Source organism: Hyperolius riggenbachi, chromosome 1, assembly GCF_040937935.1.
Source record: "Hyperolius riggenbachi isolate aHypRig1 chromosome 1, aHypRig1.pri, whole genome shotgun sequence".
In the NCBI taxonomy this organism is placed as follows: Eukaryota; Metazoa; Chordata; class Amphibia; order Anura; family Hyperoliidae; genus Hyperolius; species Hyperolius riggenbachi.
The window spans coordinates 270,223,502-270,246,017 of NC_090646.1; the positions used below are offsets into that span (position 1 = coordinate 270,223,502).

Genomic DNA, 22,516 nt, shown 5'->3' on the forward strand with positions numbered 1-22,516 from the left:
TAGTGGACACACAGAGAAGGGGAGAAGATGGACAGAGGGCAGGGAGTGGACAGAGAAGGGAGGAGGGACGAGCAGAGAGCAGAAATGTTTGCACGTAATACCCACATGCTGAAGTCATATGCTTTACATATATTTCACCTATATGTTCATCTGTACACTTTGAAAGAAAAGGTCGCACAGTGAAAGAAAGCATTCCCAGAAGATAAGTGCAGCTGTTTAGTGCCGAGTGCAGGAGGATTATATTGCCTTTCAATCACACTGTCTGCAAAGTTACTGAGCTGTGCTGAGCCAAAAGCTTCCCATGTGTTCACTGTGCAGCACTACGGAACAGACAGCCTATAATGGGCAGCACATTGCAGCCAGTATGTGTGCTCTACACATATCTGGCAGTGGCACCCATGTCCCCTCTCTCTCATCTACCTGTCTCCCTGCAAGGCTGGCTCCTCTCCAACTCAGCAATCCATCCCTGCTCTGCTTCCCGAACCCCGCTGCCCGCTGAGAGGGGGCGTGTCGCTCCTGGCCCCGCCCCTTTTGCGATCCGAATCACTCATTTTGATGATTCGGATGATCGACTCATAAAATAGATTCGGATCAAAGATCCGAATCGTTCATGATCCGGACAACACTAGGAGGCAGCCTTGCAGGGAGACAGGTAGATGAGAGAGAGGGGACATGGGTGCCACTGCCAGATATGTGTAGAGCACACATACTGGCTGAAACGTGCTTCTCATTATAGGCTGGCTGTTCCGTAGTTGTGCACAGTGAACACATTTGAAGCTTTTGGCTCAGCACAGCTCAGTAACTTTGCAGGCACTGTGATTGCAGGGCAAAATGATCCTCCTGCACTCGGCACTAAACAGCTGCACTTATCTTCTGGGAATGCTTTCCTTCACTGTGTGACGTTTGCATGGAAAGTACACAGATGAGCATATAGGTGAAATATATGTAAAGCATATGACTTCAGCATGTGGGTATTGTGTGCACAAACATTTCTGCTCTCTGCTCGTCCCTCCTCCCTTCTCTGTCCACTCCCTGCCCTCTGTCCATCTTCTCCCCTTCTATCTGTGTGTCCACCCCCCTCCCCTTCTCCTGTCCACAGCAGGGAAAGACCTAGTCATCTCACCCCGAATGCTTCGGTAGTAAAATGATCCGAGATTCGGATCAAAGATCCGGATCTTTTCAATGATCCGATTCGAATCATCCGGATCATTGAAAAGATCCGAACTTCCCATCTCTACAATTGACAGGCCGCTGACACTGCGCATGCGTCACATATCCTCGGCGCTGCTCTCCAGTTCTCATGGTCATGGTTATGATTTTCTAAAATCTGTCCAGCAACAAGAATCCCCCAAGCCAATCCTCGCCGCCCTCGCATACCCGACCAATCCTTCGCCGCCTTCAGATGTCCAACAACCAATCACGTAGCGCAGCACCCCACTGTCCAATCACATCTAAGTGCCATTCGGGCGGCCTTTTCAAACTGATTTCAGACTAGAGGCAGTAGGCAGGGCTAGGGACTTTAAAAGGCAATGACGTAAATTCGTCACATCACATATGCTTCCGCCATATAACCTGTTGTTACCTTTCATAACGTTCTCGGTTTACTCAGCATTTACCTGCGTGCTATCTGTACGATTTTACTTGTGACATTCAATGTTAAATAGAAAGAAATCTATAGATAATAGGGGTAGTGTATTCCAGGGACTACTTTTCTGCCGGGACTTGTTCTTTGTGTTGACAAGTGTCAAAATTCCTCCGCCCAGTGACGTCTATGCTCTCAGGGCGTAGGAGGCTTAGAAACAATAACAAGCTGAAGAAGGACGGAGATCGGGGGCCCGTTAGATGATCAGTGTGTAGTATAGTTTATTTTATGTTTTTTATCATATAAAACGAACAATGAAGGCAGCGATGTGGGGACGTGCGGGTCGCTGGTAAATGATGTATGCGACTTCGTCGTATTAGAGCTGGACCTCCTGAAATGTCTCCAGTGTAAGGTGACAGCAATATCCCATCTACCTATGTGACACTCGCACAGTCGGGAAAGGTGAGTCCGTCTACTCTCATTAAAGGTGCCCAAACATGTCCAATTTGTAATGAACGATCATATTTTTTATAAGTCCAATCAGATTGAAAGAAACGGTTGATAATATAGAACTGTATTTAATAAAATATAACTATTTAATTTTATCAGACCTGTGCTGTCCATCTCCAAGATTGGCAAGATTAAATGGTTTGTGTGCCAAAAAGAATTGTATAAAACGGATGATGGTTTTAAACCAAGATTTGTTAGGGCTAATCTTTTAAAACCAATGTTTGGTTCCTAGTAACGAGGAAAATGTAGATTTAAATGATCCATTTTGTTTGCTGAGCAGGTACAGTTGTAAGCATTCAGGGCAACTCTGGTTTCTTTGTCAGGCCTGGAAAGTACCTGGAAATAAGAGACTGATTGCAACTACGCACATACAATTACACAGTTATATATATTGGAGCTATAGAGGCCCATCCCTAGTTTGGACATCAATTATTTGATGTGTATAGACAAGGAATCTTGGAAAGACAATGAAGAATCGACTAATAATTGACAACCGCTGTCCCCAGGTTAATGTATTTTGCTTGGTCTGTGGATTGGATTGTCATCAAAGGTTGTGAACAAGCAATTTTGAATGTTATCTAGGTGTGTGTGTGTGTGTGTGTGTGTGTGTGTGTGTGTGTGTGTGCGTGCGTGCGTGCGTGCGTGCGTGCGTGCGTGCATGCATGCATGCATCTATATATTATCACTGACTTATTTATTCCATTGTCTTGTAAATGGTATAGCTGTGATTGCTGTTTGTGACCACCTTAATGGCATACAAAACGCAAGTAGATTTCCAGACCTTTTAATTTTTTTTTTATCGTCCACATTACAAAATGATCTACTTTTTGAATATTGATTATGCAAAATTAATTTGAGGATTGAAACAAGGTAAAACTTAAATGAGTTAGACAATTTTGATCTAGTGATAGAATTGTGAGAAGACTAGCAACCTTTGTTCAATCGATTTTTCTTTTATGAATAACTGGTTTGCTTACTTACTGGATTGTTTTGAGGGCTGTTTGCAACCTTTGGAGTCACGGCCATTGTAGAATGTTGTTGAGTAGGATATAGGGCCTTGCTCATAATATGTTAATTTGCTACCTTGTACATGTACACCAATAAAGAGGATGAAGGTTTTGTTTTTATAATGTCACATCCAGGATCTGTACTAGACACACAAAGGAAATCCCCTCCCCAAGTTCCCCCATCTGAGGTGATGTTTGCTAGGCTATGTAGACGTGACTAGCTGTCTATAGCCAGCTGGAAGATGTAGAGCTATGAAATCCTCCTCCTTCTGGCATGAGCTCCACCCCAGCTAGGGGAACACACCCCTCACCAGCTGATTGCTGCTGACTTGCAGGGAAAAGGCTCTAGTTGTTTACTTCTCTTCTGTGATTTTTGTCCCAGATCCAAGATGAAGGATACAGCAGTCTTTGATAACACCAGCAACGAGGCATTTAAACTCCTCAAGCAACTGAATGTGCATTTGGAACAAGAATACAAGTACCAGCCCAAGGAGAAGGGCTTGATCCTTATAGAATCCACTGCAGAGGTGAGGGCGTGTTTGTTTGTTTGTTTGTTTGTTATTGGTATCCAGGTGTTTTTGTGTTTGTCCCCACCACCCCATTGCATTTATTTCTTATATATATATATATATATTATATTTTTTTGTGTCTAATGTATTAAAATGTAGTCTTGAAAAGTATACATTTTATAAGCTTTCCTACATACTTATGAATATTATTCCTATTTTGTAAATTGCTTGCATATGTCTCTGCATTAATGTTGCATATACTATCAATTGATTACTGCCTGTTAGAAAGTTAGCTTTTATTTCTTTGCACATTTTACTTTTCCTGACCACTGCTTGGTATAGCCCTTTAACTAAAAAACAGTTTTGCTTTTCTTTTTCTTTTTTTTCCAGAATGATAACACAATCTGTCCCAGATCCAGAAATGTAACTGTAGAAGACTTATGGAGTTTAACTAACTTCTATGGTTTTAGTATGGAGACTTTTGTCCTTTCTGTGAACATCTTGGATCGATTTTTGGCTATCATGAAGGTAAGAATTGCTTTAGTTAAAAATGCATTTACACAATAACTATATATTTTTTTCAAAAGATATTAGTTTTCTGTGAAGCTCTGGTTCATATGGTTGCATACATATGGTTGATTAGAACATTTTTCTTCCCTCCTTCAGGCCAGAGTAGCTGTTCAGCAACAAATTATTAGTAAACCCTATGTGTCAAATGGCTGCAGTGATCCAGTTATTAAGATTTCCATGTGTGCATCGTTGGTCAACAGGATTTGCTCTAAACTATTGACAGGGTGGGGTGTACATGGTGCAGCCATGGATTAGGGCTCATTTCCACTATCGCGAATTCGCATGCGTTTTTCGCATGCAAATTCGCATAGCAATACAAGTGAATGGGACTGTTTCCACTTGTCAGGATTCCTTTGCGTTTTTCTGTGCAGAAAAAATTCGCATGGCAGAGCCATCAGAATTCGCATACCGCTATGCGAATCGCATACAATGCATTTAATAGGAAATTCGCATGAGGTTTGGGTATGCGAATTTTCATGCGAATTTACATGCGAATTCGCACAGAAACAATGGAAAAGCACACCAGCACTGCCATGGTTAAATTCGCATACATCGTCATCCATGCGAATTCGCGTGCGAATACGCATGAAAATTCGCATGGACCCGCATGTGAATTTCGCATCCGCATGCGAATTTTTACCGCGGCGATTCGCACCGCACAAGTGGAAATGCAGCCTTAGGGTAAAAGGGGCAAGCAAAGCCTGCACTCTCAGCTTTCTGAGGCTTTCCACTAGTTGGAATTGAACCTAAAGTAAACCTGAGATGGGGAGGGAGAATAAATGATACATATCTGGGGCTTCCTCCAGGCTGACCGCTCCCCTTGCCATCCTCTACCGTCTTTAATCTGGCCCTACGGTCTGGAGTGTTCTGATTATGCCCGGCTATGCATGAGCCCCCGTCGCTGGGAGCATTCTGCTCCTGCGCAGTAGTAGTGCGCAGAACGCTCCTGGCGACGGGGGAGCGCACGCTGACACCCTACGTCGAAAGGAAGCCTGAACTGAGCCCTGTAATGCTAAACTAAATATGTCAATGTTGGTGTCAATCTACTCCCTTTTCATGGCTCCGACTGGAGCAAATAAAATGGAAATTGTAGGATCAGTAAATGTTCTGTCCCATCTCGTACTCCCACTCAGCTGTATACAGCAGTTGTGGCCATGGCTGTTCTGGTCATGCACACTCAGTTCAGGTTTGCTTTAAAGAGAACCTGAACTGAAAATAAAAGTCAAAATAACCATACACAAGTCATACTTACCTCCTGTGTACTCTACTCCTCAATCTTTCTCCTCTCCTGCATCCCATTTGTCCACCGGGATCAATAGAATTCTCCATCGTCCTCCACTTTGAAAATGGCTATTACCCCATAACAGCTTCCTGGTCAGCACACTGTTAAACTGTAATATCACCCACTTGAGCCATAGGGAAACATGGACATTACTTTACACTGGGCCTGAACGATTTTAGGAAAAAATTGAATTGCTTTCCGAAATTGTGATTTCGATTCACGATTTCCTTCAAATCAATCTTTGTTCCCCCCCCCCCCCCCTTTGTGCCTGTTTGTTCCCCCTCTGTCCCCCTGTCTCTTTGTGCCCCCTTTGCCTCTTTATGCCTCCTCTGGGTCTCTCTGTTGCCCCCATTGTGTCTCTGTGCCCCCTCTGGGTCTCTATACCCACTCTGGGTCTCAATGCTTCCTCTGCCCCCCAAGCTGCAGCAGTGCTGGACATAGCTTCCAACACAAGTTCAGCGATGTCCGTCTAACCACTTCGCCTTCTGCAGGCTCTAATGCACAGAATACTTCCTGTATGTCATGTGACATACAGGACACGCAGTTTTGCCAAGCACAAGAGCCGGCGATAGTGGACGGACAGCGTTGGACTCGTGCGAAAGGCATATCCAATGCTGAGGGCTGCAAGAGCCGGGACTTTGGGGAAGTCTGAAGCCGGTTTTTCAAACTTCCCCCATGTGGAAATGACGTCATCGCGATAATCGCCGCTTTGACGATTCCGAAGTTGTGATCTTGTTGATCGCGATTTCGGTTCAAATTCGATTTCTTTTTGGCCTACTTTGCACATTCAGTTGTAACTGACAGCTGCTGATATATAACTGACAGCAACTGGTATATTTCAGTTCTGACAAAATCTTGTCAGAACTGGAAGGGATCACTGTAAGAAGAAAATGGTGAGCTTTTGAGAGGGATTGACGGTGAGGTTGGTATGTGATATTCATTTGCAGCTACGCCGTGTTTATTTAAAAAAAAAAAAAAAAATTACTTGCTTCAGGTTCCCTTTAAGGTTCCCTTTATTTACATGAGCAAATGAAATTCTTAGGTTATGAAAATTAAGCATCTAAACAGAAGCCTTCTAAGCTTTAGTTTAACAGAAGCACAAGCTAGGTATTCCTATAGAAATGTGACTGCTTAAGCATCTTGGGAAGAAGGGATAAGGTGACAAGATGTGCTCAGCTAACTAGACTCAGTTTCCCTCTTTATCTGCTGAGCTGAAATTGCCTACAATTACTTTCTCCAGCTGGTAGATGATTTCACAATAGGAATTTTCTGAGTGACAGTCTGCACAAGATGCAGCAATTTGGAATTGGTGATACTCTACATTAGACGTTTAACATTTGTGTATTGTGTGTGCAGAGATTCCAATATTTGCACTTTTTTTGCACTTAATGCTGCAGCCAGCATTAAGTGGCTGCAGCATAGGTAGCCAGGGAAGGTGTAGGCAGCATAGGTAGCCAGGGATAGGTGTAGCCAGCATTAGGTGGCCGCAGCTAGAGTTGGGCGAACAGTTCGGCTGTGTTAGCCGAACTGCAGCCGAATGACGTCACACACATGCGCAGAGAGTGCCCGGCAACGGGAGCGCGATCTAGGACGCGCTCCGCCGGGCCAGCGCAGACGTACTACTCCGGGTCATTGCGACCCGGAAGTAGTAAGAGCCACGGCGACATGACAGGTTGGGCAGCCGAACAGTTCGGCTGCAGTTCGGCTAACACAGCCGAACTGTTCGCCCAACTCTAGCCGCAGCATAGGTAGCAAGGGATAGGTGTAGCCAGCATTAGGTGGCCGCAGCATAGGTAGCCAGGGATAGGTGTAGCCAGTAGTAGGTGGCCACAGCAAAGGTAGACAGGGATAGGTGTAGCCAGTAGTAGGTGGCCACAACAAAGGTAGACAGGGATAGGTGTAGCCAGTAGTAGGTGGCCACAGCAAAGGTAGACAGGGATAGGTGTAGCCAGAATTGGGTGGCCGCAGCATAGGTAGCCAGGATTGGTGCCCGCTAGGCCTGAAAGATAAATCGAATTTGATCACCAACATCACAATTTCGGAATCGTCAAAGCTGCAATTATCGCGATCAAGTCCTTTCCACATTGGGGAAGTTTGAATCCACTTCTTCAAACTTCCCCCAAGTCCAAGCGCGTGCGGCCCGCAGCGTTGGACATACCTTCCGCACGAGTCCAACGCTGTCCATCTATCACCATCTGCCGGCTCTTGTGCTTGGCAAAACTCCGGATTCCTGTATGTCACATAACATACAGGAAGTATTCCGTGCATTAGAGCCTGCAGGAGGCGAAGTGGATAGACAGGCATCACTGGACTCATGCTTGAAGCTATGTCCAGAAATGGTGCTGCTTGGGGGACAGAGGAGGCACAGAGAGACACAGAGCGGACACAGAGACAGTGTGGGCACAAAGACACAAAGGGGGCAAGAGAGAGACCCAGAGGTGGCATAAAGAGGCAAAGGGGGCACAAAGAGAGACAGGGGGACTGAGGGGGAACAAACAGGCAAAGAGGGAGAACAGCTTGATTTGGAGGAAATTGAAATCGCAATTTCAGACAGAAATCGCTCAATTCAATTTTTTCTCAATCGTTCAGGCCTAGTGCCCGCAGTATGGAGAGCCAGGGATAGGTGTAGCCAGAATTAGAATTACCATGCACAATCAAACCACGGTACAATGGCATATGGGTATACAGCAGTAACCCTACCAAAGATCCACAATTGCAAACCTCAATCGTGAATTTGATTAACATATCTTCACTTATCTTCACTTGTGCCATAGTATGGATGGCAAAGTCACACTAAAGCCTCTTACTCATGTATGAGGCATGTTGCCCAGCAGGGATTGGCAAACGATCCCTCGAGTGACATTGCAGGACCAAAGCTGTACAGAAGTGTTGCTTGTCTGTAGGCTATTCTGTTCCTAACAGGGGACAAAATTGCACAGAAGTGGTGTTGCATGAAGGGTAGGGTCAGCCAAATTGATCTGCCATGCCAGGCCAATCGCTAGCCAAGGGGGGAGGCCTTATGCACATTGGATTCTCGACAGGCAGCCAATATCGTCCACCTCAGCCAAGGTGTGTAGCAAAAGTTTATGATAATTTTTTTTTTTTGTGTTTTATATTATAAAGGTGAAACCAAAGCACTTGTCTTGTATTGGAGTTTGTTGCTTCCAACTGGCTGCACGTGTCGTAGAGGAAGAATGCAATATCCCGTCCACCCATGATGTCATCCGCATCAGCCAATGTAAATGCACTGTGTCCGACATTAAACGCATGGAGAAAATCATTTCGGAAAAACTGCACTTTGACTTCAAAGCTACCACTGCCTTAACGTTCTTGCACTTATATCATACATTAGTAATCTGCCATTCCTCTGAAAGGTGAGTATGCCTCTATTGTAACATAAAAATCACTATATAATGTATTCTTTTCTGACTTTTAGCTAGACTCAAGGAAAGTTGGGGCTGGTTCAGACGGATGGCTGCTTGTGTCTGTCCATGTTTACTGCCGTGATCCTATGCGTCCCACATTGAGATTGTTCATTGCCGCGCATTTGCTGTTCGACTGCGCAAATGCCACGGTTGCTGCTTCCAAATCTCCCCCCCCCCCCCCAAATATGTGAAGCTGAATGTAGCTCCTGGCTTTGGATGTATTCACGATTTCGTATCTGCCTAGGTCAGTGATGGCTAACCTTGGCACTCCAGCTGTGGTGGAACTACAAGTCCCATGAGGCATTGCAATACTCTGATAGCTATAACATAACTCGGGGAGGCAGAGGCATGATGGGATTTGTAGTTTTGTCACAGCTGAAGTGCCAAGGTTAGCCATCACTGGCCTAGGTGCTCAAAAGCAGTGATGATCATCCAGTTAATTAAATCACCTGTGCGGGCAGGGGGGGTGGTTAATCTTACACATAAGACGTCTTCTTTGATCCGTCCCTCGGCGACTCCCACGCTGCTTTCCAATCCGTCGTCAAGTGATTACAAACCCTTTCTTCCGGGTTGAAGGAGGAAGTGTATAGTCAGATGACGGCGGACTTGAACGCAGCTTGGGAGGCGCCATGGGACGGATCAAAGGAGACATCTCATGGGTAAGATTAACCCCCTCACCCACCCGCACAGGTGATTTAATTAACTGGATGAAATCCGAATAAAACCTATTCAGATTTCAACCGGTGATCATCACAATCAATCGAAAAAAAACTATGCCAAACTCTTATCTGCTCAGTAGCAGAAAAGCATTTGACATCTGTGAAATGAGCCGCCGGCAGTCGCCTGTGTGAACCAGCCATTAAAGTTTTTTGATAAGTTCATTTTAGTATACTTGTTTATGTATGTTTATATGTTTTTATTTCTACAGAAAGGAAGTATTGAACCTCGAAAAACTGGAAGCTCAGCTAAAAGCTTGCAACTGCCGGCTAATTTTTTCCAAAGCAAAAGTACGTATTGTTTGGGGGGTTCTTTTTGTTTTTTGTTTTTTTTCCCTCTGATAATGTGATGGCTAAAAAGCTCAAACCTTACACTGATTTCATTTTGTAGCCCTCAGTATTAGCCTTGTGCCTTCTCACCCTCGAAGTAGAAACTCTGAAGTCTCTGGAATTGTTTGAAATAGCTCTGCGTGTGCAGAAACATTCAAAGGTAAGAATTTCATTATTCAAAGAAATATTTTGTATCTGGCTTATGCTGTAACTGGGATTAGTGGATATATAATAATATAGTGCTCAAAAAAAAATAAAGGGATCACTTAAAGGACTTACGAGCGCCCAAAAACGTTAAAGTAAAGTACCTTAATCACATTTAAATGCACGGAGGACGCCATCCGCGCCCTCCGTGCAGTTCCGCCCAGTCCCCGCAGTGTAATAGCCCCCGTGCCGCTCCCGACCCCACAGACAGGGCCGGGCTCTCCTTCCTCTCCTAATATGGCCGCTGGCCGCGGCTGCGCTCTGTGTTCCCTTTATTTTTATTAGCAGTGTCCAATGTTTTTTGTGAATTATGTGTCTGTATTTTTTGCAATAGACATACATTATTAAGAATGCCTGGAACAGTATGATAATTGTGTGAATAATGGTAGAGTCCACTATTCACTGTTTACTTGCATTGGAAAATCTGGGAAGTGAATCGGGTTCTTGAGACCTCTGACTGCTGAACCTGCACGCTTGTTAAGCAGTTCAGCATCCCGTCTGACACCCACTAGCACCGCTCTGGTGTAATTAAAATGCATCCAAATGGCAGAGTTTGTAACACCTTGTGTGTCAGTACTTAACATGCAGTGGCATTACCCAGCGGCTCCGGCCGCGTTCAGATGTGACTCCATGGGCGGGGGGCATCTGTCCAGCGGCGGTACTAGCGCTACCAGGCTTTGCAGGAGAGCAGCTGACAAATGGTGAATTCACCGACCTGTCAACTTCCCATCTGAAAGAGGCCTTAGGGTTCTGGTTGAAAGGGGTTATGTTTTGCTGTCATTGACAGCCACCACTTCTGCCTGATGCAAGCAAGTGGTAGGCAGACCACTGCTTTTTTTGCTTTTGCTGCAGTACTTTTTAAGGCTACTTTCACACCAAGACATTGCGTTTTAGGGGACGTTAAGGTCGCATAACGTGCCCCTAACGCAACGCGTGGTAGTGTTGAAGTTGGACGTCAGATTGAGCCGCGTTATGCAGCTCTCAAAGCAGCCGCTCCAGGATAGTGATTGCAAGTCCGGATCTTTTTAAGGATTCGGATCATTTGAATCGGATCATTGAAAAGATTTGGATCTTTGAACCGAATCGTTTGAATCATTTTACTAGGGAAGCAGACTGGGTGAAATGACTAGCAGGACAGGACTTTCCCTGCACTGTACATTCTGTATGTTCCTGTTTCTTCCAGACAGACATCCACTGTGAACCGAATCTTTCATTGTGGTGATCCGGATGATTCGACTCACAAAAAAGATCTGGATCAAATGAACGATTCGTTCGTGATCCCGACAACCCTACAGTTCCACCACAAGTCACCAAAGTGCAGTGAATATTAATTAGCCATGTGGCTGGCCGCAGAGGAGGAGGGGAGACCTCCTCCAACATTACTGAGCATGTGCAAACAGTCTAACGTGGCTTAGCCCAGTATAGTGTACAGCATGCAGCACTTTGTTTAAACGTGCTGCATTACTATGTAACGCAGCGTGTGCACTGTGAACAGTACATCGATTTTACAGTGCTGTGAGTTGGGATGCGTTACTGGCTGCTGTAACGTGGGACTTTAACGTCCCACTGTGAAACCAGCCTTAAGGAAACCTAAACTGAGAAGGATATGGATTTTTCCTTCTAAAATAATACCAGTTGCCTAACTTTTGCTGATCCTAATACTTTTAGCCACAGCCCCTCAACAAGCATGCAGATCAGGTGCTCTGACTGAAGTCAGACTGGATTAGCTCATGCTAGTTTGTTGTGTGATTCACCCACTACTGCAGACAAAGAGATCATCAGGTCTGTCAGGCAACTGGTATTGTTTAAAAGGAAACATCCATATCCTTCTTCTCAGTTAAGGTTCCCCTTAACTTCCCTGGCGATATGGACAAGCTTGACTCATCCAGGGAAAATAGCTGAAACCGTTATGAACAAGTCAGGCTCGGCCAGCAGTTCTAAGGCAGAATTCGTTTTTGTTTTGTTTTTTTCCCAGCAATTTTTGCATTAAAATTCACATTTGTATGCAAATTTTTCACATGCTCTAGTGTTTCCCCAACCCTGCCCTCAAGGCTCACCAACAGTGCATGTTTTGTGGAAATCCACAGGAGGTAGCTAATCAGCTCTGCTGAGACACTAATTATCTCACCTGTGAATGTGTGTGGTTTTCTGCAAAACATGAACTGTTGGTGGCAGGGCTGTGGAGTCTGTACAAAAATCTTCCGACTCTGACGACTCAGTTTCTGAAACCACGACTCCAACTCCGGGTACCCAAAATTGCTCAGACTCCTTTTTCTAATACTTAACAGGGCTGTGGATTTTGTACAAAAATCATGCGACTCCCACTCCTGACTCCGACTCCTCAGTTTCTGAAACTCCGACTCCGGGTGCCCCAAATTGCTCCAACTCCGACTTCACAGCCCTGGTTGGTGGGCCTTGAGGACAGGGTTGGGGAACTCTGCTCTAGAACTCAGGATGTGAAAAAGTTGAACAAGATAAGAAATTTGTAGGGAGAGCAAACCCTGACAGGGATTTTACTGCCAGTATTTTGGGGGCTTCAAACACTGTCTCCAGTTAGCCAACTGGCTATCTGAAGGAGGGACTGTACACACAAAAAACTGCAAACGCTGTGCAATGCGATTGCGTTTTTTTAGTACAATTTCTAATTTCTTTTTGTGCACGTTTGTGATGTGCTTGCAATTTTTGCTGAGGCTATCTTTACCTGGTTTCCTGATTGTTTACCTAAAAAAACGCAATGAAAATTGCATGCATTGCGGTTTTTTTTTTTTGTTTTTGTTTTTTTAACGCAGCCCTTAAAAAGCGCAGCAGTCACTGCGATTGCGTTTTTCCTAAAAACAAATTGCACCAGTGTGTACTGGTCATCACGATTTTCATGATTTTTCAGAAGACCTTGCGATTTAAAAAACGAATGTGATTTTAAAAACGCAGCACAAAAGCAGCAGTGTGTGTTCAGGTCCTGAATCTGCATATGTCCTTACAGTTGTGTTTAAAGAGGAACTGTCGTGAAAATCTTAACATTTTTAAAACACATACAAATAAGTACCGTACATTTCTTCCAAAGTAAAATGAGCCATACATTACTTTTTCTCCTGTGTTGCTGTCGCTTATGCTGTGAATACACGGAGCGATCCGGCGGCTCGATTAGCCGCCGGATCCACTCCCGCCGCGTCCCTGCGGCCGCCCGGATCGATTCCCGCTCATCCCCCGCGGGCGCTTCCTTATCTTTTGCTCGATTCCCCGCTATTGTCCGCCTGCGGGGATCGAGCGCGGAATCTATCCGTGTGGGTATCGGGACAGGTTGGACATTATCATCTGGGAGCATCAGCGGCTCGATACATGGTACAGAAACGTACCGTGTATACCCAGCATTACAGTAGGTAGTATAAATCTGCCAGAATCGACAGGTCTTGGGTTAGTCAATATCTTCATGGGGTATTCTCAGCATGGCCTCTATTCTTTATAAAGGCACTCCCTGAAAAAGATTTATACAGAGATGCTGGCCAGCCTCCCTGCTCACGTACACTTTTTTTTGGTAGTTGGATGGAGCAACTGACATTCACTAAGTGCTTTTTAAAAATAAAGAAAACACTGAGAACCCCCCCATGAAAAGATGTGCTAGTCCAAAACCTGTCGGTAATATCAGATTTCTACTACCTACTATAAGTGACAGCAACAAAGGAAAAAAGTAATTTGTCTCATTTTACTCTGGAAGAAATGTACTTCTTATTTTTTTTTTTTTTTATATGTTTACATATATGTTTACATGTATTTTAAGATTTTTACGACAGAGGTCCTTCAAAGGCAACAGAAGCTTATTGTTTAGAAACAGATTAATATTGGTTTATGTAATTTCTATATAACTGATATGTGGATATGTATTAATATGCTACTATTCTTTCCAGGTTAAGGACACAGACATGCTGTATTGGAGGGAGCTTGTATCACAATGCCTAGCAGATTATTCATCCCCTGAGTGCTGCAAACCTGACCACAAGAAGCTTGTATGGATTGTCTCCAGACGTACTGCACAGAGTCTACACAGTAGTTATTACAGTGTGCCAGAGCTGCCAACCATTCCAGAATATGGGTTTATGAATGAAAGTGAAAGGTATGTACCTTTTTGCACCATAAGTTGTACAGAACTTTGTACCCAGCCCATCTCCTCCCACTGCTAAGAGAAATTCTATATTAGTGGCCAATACTGCAACTGTGCCACGTGTAAATCTCATAACCTGCAAGGGCCCATTCACACTTGGGCGATTAGTGGGTGTTTACTGCTAATTGCTGGCGATCATTTTCAGTAATCAAAAAGTCAGTTTTGCAAACCAGGTAATAAAAATTTTGTAATAAAACAATGATTTGTGCATTTCAAATAGTTTCATGCATTAAAAAGGTGAGACTGAACCAGGGCTTCAAAAAGCATGCTAGGACGTATAATGCTTAGGTTTGCAGCATGAAACGTTTAAATTACAGTTGAAAGCTTGTTTGTTATGACTTTTATTTTAAGCTGTTATTGGACCTGTATCATCTCAGATGTCATTGCTGTATTTTTAAAACTGCAACTTAAGGAGTTGCAAACATACACATATGCCCTTACAGTGGGACACAAGTATGGATTTTGTTTTTAATATACTAAGCAACACTGTGCTGTGTTGAACATTTTTAACTGTGAGAATTCACCAAGAAGTATTAAAGGGAAGGTTCAGGGAGGGGATTAAAAAAATAAAAATAAATTTCCACTTACCTGAGGCTTCCTCCAGCCCGTGGCAGGCAGGAGGTGCCCTCGCCGCCGCTCCGCAGGCTCCCGGTGCCCAACCCGACCTTGCCAGGTCGGGCTCTTCTGCGCTCCATTTCCTGGGACTTCTGCGTCCCACGCCGGCGCGCTGACGTCATCGGACGTCCGCCGGGCTGTACTGCGCAGGCGCAGTAGTTCTGCGCATGCGCAGTACAGCCCGGCGGATGTCCGATGACGTCAGCGCGCCGGCGTGGGACGCAGAAGTCCCAGGAAATGGAGCGCAGAAGAGCCTGGCAGCTGGCCGGGTCGGGCACCGGAGACCACCGGGAGCCTGCGGAGCGGCGGCGAGGGCACCTCCTGCCTGCCACGGGCTGGAGGAAGCCCCAGGTAAGTGGAAATTTTATTATTTTTTTTAATCCCCTCCCTGAACCTTCCCTTTAACAGTTCTATCTTAAATATGGACCTGCTTACCCATGTGGGAAACACTTAGATCTACGTCCGCATGTGGTTCTCATTGTATAATAACACTAGAAAAATAGATTTGAGTGGAGAATTGGCAAAATTACAGAGGACAGTACTGCTTTGAATTGCAAGGTTTAAACTCTACCATTTTTCAGGCTAGTGTCTAGTCCTAATTGTTTGTTTGGGTTTTTTTTTGTTTTTGTGCAAGTGTTTGGTTAATCTTTGTTTTTTGAATGGCCTGTTACAAAATCATTTGGCATGGGTATCTTATAACTACAGTACATCATACTGCTGACACTAGAAGATTCTATTTTTAAACAGTTTGAAGCTGAACTAAAGTTTCTTGATGATACTGACATATTCCATGTAGCAGGGATACAAAGGTGCCAGAAAAATCAAAATGTCTAAAGTTTAACATTTTATGGAGGCAGTGGTGGACTTACCACCTCCAAACAGACACAAGATATGCCAACAATGTTTAGCAGAAGAAATGTACATGCTACTGGGGAAAATGCAACGTGTTTTGCAGGTATGACCCTGCTTCATCAGGCAATAGGTAGGAGTAGGTACTGTGGAGCTTGGCCCAGCTTCAGACCTGCACTGTACCTACTCCTACCTATTGCCTGATGAAGCGGGGTCATACCTGCTTTTTATTCTTCTGGCGCCTCTGTATCCCTGCTACATTGTTCTAAGTCCACCCTTGGTGAAAGGGGTGTCATCCCCTTTTTTCCTGATCTACGGAGAGGGACTGTTTAATCCTGAGTGGGGTCAGGTCTAATCTCCCCACCTGCTATTACAGTGGTTGCCTTTGAGGTAACCCTGCTTTGTGAGTATATTTGTATTTACTCCACCAACTTCTTTCCATATTAACAGCACATACTACACTATATTTAGCTTTTGGTGTCCCTACCTATCCTTGTTCTGACATATTCTACACTGTATGTAGTTATTGTTTTTAATTGTAGTGCTAGAACTTCTTTCTTCCTTTTTTTTACCTTTTTGTAGTACTTTATTTTACATACTTTACTTTGGAGAGGGTCATGTCCAATTTTGGCAAAACAAAAACAAACAAAAAAAATTCTTTATGTATGCTGTGTTTGACTTTGTGTTGCCAGTCCTGTAGTAACTGGACTTCTCTGATTTTCTAGTGAGGACTCTTGTGAAGATATGAGCAGCGGAGAAGACAGTCTGTGCAGCTCTCCTCCAAGTGACCTTGAGTCTGCTTTCTTTTTTGATGACTACAAGCCAAAACTAAAACATCTTAGTCGTCACCTCTCTCCTTTGTAACAAAGGGTATTACACTGTGTGCATGTGATGAAACTGTACTAGATGTGGATGGGTTTTTTTTTTCCTCAAAGTTTAGAGATTAATGTATGCCTGCACAAGTTTAACAATCTAAAATGCCAACAAAAAATTGTTTAGCCATTTATTAGTTTAGTCATCTTGTAGTGCTGCTAAAACTGCATTATTCACCTTTTTATGTTTGTGTGTGTATGCCCACTTGCTATTGCTACCTTTTATGTATGTGGAACAAAATGCCTCATGTACTGTTGCTTTTAATTCCATGATTTCAATTCTAGTTTAGCAGTTTTTATTTCAAATTCCAACTTAAAAGCCTTTAATGAAATTACTTTACTTCTATGAAATTTACTTTACTTATTGCTAATGTCCTACATTCCAAAGCAAGGAAAAAAAAGATTACAACTTTCTGTAGGTTCTCAGCCCGTCATTGCAGCATTGCTAAGCTGTGGGTAGTCTAGTCAGATGAATACAGAGGCTTTGGCCTCAATTCACTAAGCTTATCTCCTGTCTTTAATAACTCTTCTAGAGTTGTTACCATGGTGATAAGGCATGTAGTATTCAGGAAACATTTTACCTCAGGCAAACCTAAAGTTAACTCTTCTGTCTTTAAGTTAACTCTTTAATCCTTAAAATAACTCCAGAGTTAAAGACAGGCTGTTCATTAACTGCGTGTGAAAATAACTACAGAGGAGGTAAATTAACAACAGAAGAGGTAATGTAAGGAATGAAGAGATAAGATAACTCTCTTCCTGTGTGGAGGTAAGTTTTCTCTTGCCTTATTATCTCCAGCATGATCTTAGTGAATTGAGGCCAATGTTCACAGAATATACAGATAAATGCATGTTTTATGAGGTAAGGTGACTTTCAGTGGAAAACTTGCAAATGCTTTGCAAAACGTGCTTAAAAATGCATATGTTTTGCATAGCATAAGAGACAACTTAGCCTAACTTCGCTGTCTCTTTGAGCAGTCCTTCAGGTTTTTTGCATGTCGCGCTTGCCTCAGGCTGTTAATTCTCCCATGTCAATGCTACATTGTTGTAGCAACATTAGTCAAACTCTTAGGCCCCTGTTCACATCACAAACGCGGACGGGCACGCACGCGGAACGCAACACGTATGAACGCACGCCATCCACGTTTGTGTGCGTTGCGTGGCTGATCCCATCACTGAAAAGTGAATGGGATAGCCACGCGTTTTTACAAAAAATGCATTCCCGGACCGCACAGGTCCGGAACGCATGCAGTGTGAACATCAGACATAGCACTCTATGCAATGTCTGATGTCGTGCGTGTCGGCCAACTGCACGCGTTTCCAAAACGCGACTGGAAACGCGTGCAGTGTGAGCGGGGCCTAAAAGCATACTATGGTATTTGTATGTCAATGCATTTTACCTTATACACAGCTGTATATCTTCATTTAGCAGCATGGAGAAAAGTGCCTGGCATAATTATTTGCTTGTCAGCCATTGCTGGTTGAAGTTGTTCGAAGAGTCTTGTCTATTGCTTATGCACACACCATTCTTCCATTTTGCTGTAGCCTTTTTTTTTTTTTTTTTTTTCTTGTTCAGCTGGTCAAGCAGTTACAGTCTCTGTTAGGAGACTGTCAGACAGATCAGCTAGAAGCTGCAGATCAGAAGTGTAGGTGTTCATGTAATGGGCCTGGTTACTCTTCTGACAGTTTCATCCATTTACAGCCTCTGTGTGTGTGTGTGTGTGTGTGTGTGTGTGTGTGTGTGTGTGTGTGTCTGCACTCTCCTCCACCTTGCTGAATGGCGGCAGCTGGCAGTTTTCTGTAAAGTGAACCTGTCACAATCCTGATCAACATAACTTGTGCAAATGGTAAAAATACTTTAGAGCATAAACATTGCTAACACAATTGGCACCTATCCTGTGAGCATTTATCTCTTAACCTGAAATTCCAAATGCATTACAGGACCCTTATGCATTGTCAAGTTTTTGCACAGATTGTCTTGACCTAGTAGTAAAGGCACATCAAAATATGTTTCTTTTTTATACTTAAGCACAAAGTAATATCAGGTTACTCTTACTGCAAAGAATTCCACAAAGTAACTGGATTGAACTCCAACTGGAACAAAAGTACTTAACAGCTTGGCACAGCAAAGGAAACTTGTGTGTACTTATCAGATATTACACACCCCCATTACAAGATCAAACTGGTCTATTTTTTTTAGCAGTCTTTCAAAGCACATTACTATAAGGGAAAGGCATTTAAAATATGTAATATGTATTGCAATAGCCGCTATACCTTGGAGAGCGTTCTATTTCTTCCCTGAATACTGCTTCACTGGCTTGTGACGGTGGTAGTTAGAATCTACACCACATCTGTGGCTCTCTAGTTCTGATGCAGTGCAGATTCTATGCTGCGGCCATCCGCTTTCCTGAGCTGATCCCTGCTCACCGCTGCCGCAGACTTTATGGGTAAATCACAGATGGCAAAATAAAGGCTCTGGTCCTTTAAATGGGCCAGAGCCTTCTGTACCTAATGGGTTAATATACTCTGAGCAGTGCTTAGTTATGGACCATGCTGTTGTCAGTTTGAGTAAAACCTCTTATGCTGATTTACTCCTCTGCTTATGGTGTGCTTTCTCATACAGTATATACATACAATTAATTTTTTTTTTTATATAAAAGAGGTTTATGATTCTATATTTGGTAGTACCTTTTTTTCCCGATATGGTTTGTATATTAAGAGTAATAGCACATGTGAAATTCACCATATATGTATTTTACATGAGTTTTCAATAGTTACAGTATCACTAGTACTTATCAACAGTAGGAAAAGGGAAGTTCCTCTTTTAATTTGCTTCTTTCTATGCGGTTTAATATACAGGCAACCGCATACACATAAAAAGGCCTCTGATTGCCTTACCAACCTCTGAAATTGCAGTCATGTGACCTCTGATTTACACAATTGCAACATAGAAAACGGCAACTATTTGCACCCAGAAAGCACACCATTAAAATGCATAGGATTGCATCCCAATAACATTGGGTGCTGTAGCATTCCAGGAAAGTGCAAGAAATGCCCTTTAAAATTCAGTTGTTAAGCATAGAAGTTTAAACAAGTGAGAACCTAATGTAAGGGTATGCCTTTGTTTGTTTTCAAGCCAACATTTCATATTTAATATTTTCTATTGTTTTACTGTTATTGAGCTATCTGAATTGCAATTTAAACACATTTACTTCAAAGTAAAGCGGGTGATTAAAAATGCCATAGATTTACAAATGGAAGAATATGAATAATTTGTATTCAAATGTGTTTGTTTGTTTTTTTTGTTTTTTTTTAATATATATCCTTTTTATTTTAATTTGCATGCCTTTGTGAATGTATGTTGGTGCAAAATGAGACCTAAATAATAATACTCAATTAATGTTTTTTACTTTTAATTGATGTGAATTCTAGCTCTCTGCTCACTATATTTGTACCAAAGTGGGTAGCAAATCTAAACCGTAATTCAAAATGCTCAATAACTAAACTTATGAAGGAAAAATATGAATGGACTGATGCATTTTGATACTTAGAGCTTAGTTAAGATTAGGGATGATCAATGAGCTTGGTCCCTTTTTCAAATTGCATATATTTGCATATACATTTTCATCCACACCGAAATATTTGCATCTCATTGATCATCCCTAGTTAAGATAATGATTTACTGCCTAAATGGCCAAGTTACTAAGGCCTCCTTTCCACTAACTGTTGAGCTGTGTGCTGAGCAAGCGGTTACCAGGCAGCAACAAGCAGTTACTAGGCAGCAGTGAGCAGTTGAGAGGCATTTCACTGCCTATCAGCGGTCCGTGGAAAGGAGGCCTAAATAAGTTTCTTCTGTTGATGTGGGAGCAAGTTATTTCTTGATTTTACTGTGTCATTTTGTGTGATACATTCTGGCCTTGGAAACCATTACTTTCTACTGTGATATAACAAGCAGCTGTAAAAAGATCTTGCCTTGGAGCTTCTCAAATGCATTTCTGCATAAGCCAATCTTGGGGGGCTTCTGAGTGAAAAGACCACCAGTCAACAACTATTTTTTTCTAAACCTATGATTTCTTTAGTGACCAAAAAAGTTGCATTTCAGTGTCCCCATACCCTCCTCTGTGCAGCTTCTAAGTAGAACAGAGTAAATACAACTCCAGCCTACAAAGCATTGCTGTATGTCTGACCTTGATTCAGGTCTAGGCACTTCCTCAAAGTTATCTGCACAGACACTCCTTAACGACAAAGTTTATCATATATATGGAAGTTAGGGAGCAGTGAGAGAAGAGAAAGGGCAGATAACAGAGGAAGTATATTCCAAAATGTTATAGTGCTTGTTTCTGCTTGAAAATCTTTATTTAAAGTAGCCACATGCACTCTTATGGGTTTTATCCAAATAGCTATAGAAACATTGCCTGATGAATGGGGAATAAGTTATTCAATGACATTCCAGTGTTTAAATGTTCTACTCAACAGAACATTTGCTTTGGTTATATGAAAGGAGATGGTTACTGCAACTGTTCAGACGTCAGACATAAAAAGCAACATCTGACATTCCCATTGCTGCGATGTGTTATGACAGCACGGTACACATTATTTTTGGCCCTGCTAATTTCAGTGTATTTGGATGGGGACGACACTACACCTATTGATCAACATGGAAGCCATGTCCCTGATGTTGAGGAATAATTTGTACTCATGTCAACAGATAACTCTAAAAAACAATTGTTGCACAAAGTAACTTTTAACTGTTATGAATATTGACTAAAGGAAAAAACGGTTTTAAGAGGCAACTGTCATTACTTATATTAGTACAAAACATTATTGTAGTCTAGTAATGTGACTTGTGAACACTTTAAACAGTTAAGATTTTTATGTAACTGTTACGAGTGTGTGTATGTGTGTGGAGGTACAGATGTAAATGGTGCTGTTCAGTTGTGCAAAAACAAATGTACAGACAAAAAGTGTAAAAATGTACAGGAAAAAAAAATGTAAAAACTTAAAATGCACAGAAAAAGTTATTTTTATACATGTATGTAGTGTTTTTGTTAAATGGCATGTAAATATTAATTTATTCCATATGAAACACTGTTTATCAGACTGTTCAGTGTTTTTTTTTTCTTTCTGCAACAGTCTTAACCAATAAAAGAAAAGCTACTTTTACAAATATGTCTCGGTTCATTATTCCTTTAATTTATGTGGTCTTATTGGTAGAAATAGAAACACTTGTTTGAAATTGGGTTAGTAGTGCTTTTATGCTAGGTACACACCACGCAACTTTCTGACAGATTTACTGTGGGATCGATAATTTTCAACATGTCCGGTCCGATTTCTGATCAATTTTTTTTTCCATAAAAGTGAACCGCAAATCAATTGATATATTTATCAGAAATCAGATGGGACATGTTGGAAACAATAGATCTACGTAAGTAAATGAGTAAATCTGTCAGAAAATTGCATCGTGTGTACCTAGCATTAGGTTTGCCCTGTAGCTCAAGACATGCTCTGAAGCTTAAATAAAGTACTGTATTTTCCATCGTATAAGACACACTTTTTCTCCCCCCCAAAAAATGAGAAAGTCCCTGCGTCTTATACGGCGAATGCAGGTAACTCTTGCTGACCTGCCCGCAACATCGGGAATTCCCTGCATAGTCCCAGCCGCGTGTCTCTGTCTCTCCGGAGTGTGTGTCCGCTCTGTCCCGCTCCCTAGCCTGTGTCTCTGCTCCTAGTGTATTACATGTGACACACACACACACACACACACACACACCTACCTCTGTCACTTGTGTGGCCACACTGTCCAGCTCTAGTCTGGGTCTCCATGTGTCTTACTGAATCCATGGCGGCATGGATTCAGTAAGACGTGCTGGCTGCCACTACTTTTAACATGTG

General features: G+C 42.7%; 1 protein-coding gene across 1 annotated transcript; it reads left to right on the plus strand.

Annotated features, from left to right (window-relative positions):
- Window positions 1–1,732: 1,732 nt before the first annotated feature.
- On the plus strand, window positions 1,733–21,791 carry CCNG2 (cyclin G2). The gene is made up of 8 exons (XM_068233557.1): window positions 1,733–2,044; window positions 3,482–3,626; window positions 3,999–4,136; window positions 8,584–8,834; window positions 9,814–9,892; window positions 9,993–10,091; window positions 14,038–14,243; window positions 16,481–21,791. The coding sequence occupies exons 2-8, from the start codon at window positions 3,489–3,491 to the stop codon at window positions 16,617–16,619; spliced, it is 1,050 nt and encodes a 349-aa protein (XP_068089658.1). The 5' UTR covers window positions 1,733–2,044; window positions 3,482–3,488; the 3' UTR covers window positions 16,620–21,791.
- Window positions 21,792–22,516: the final 725 nt, after the last annotated feature.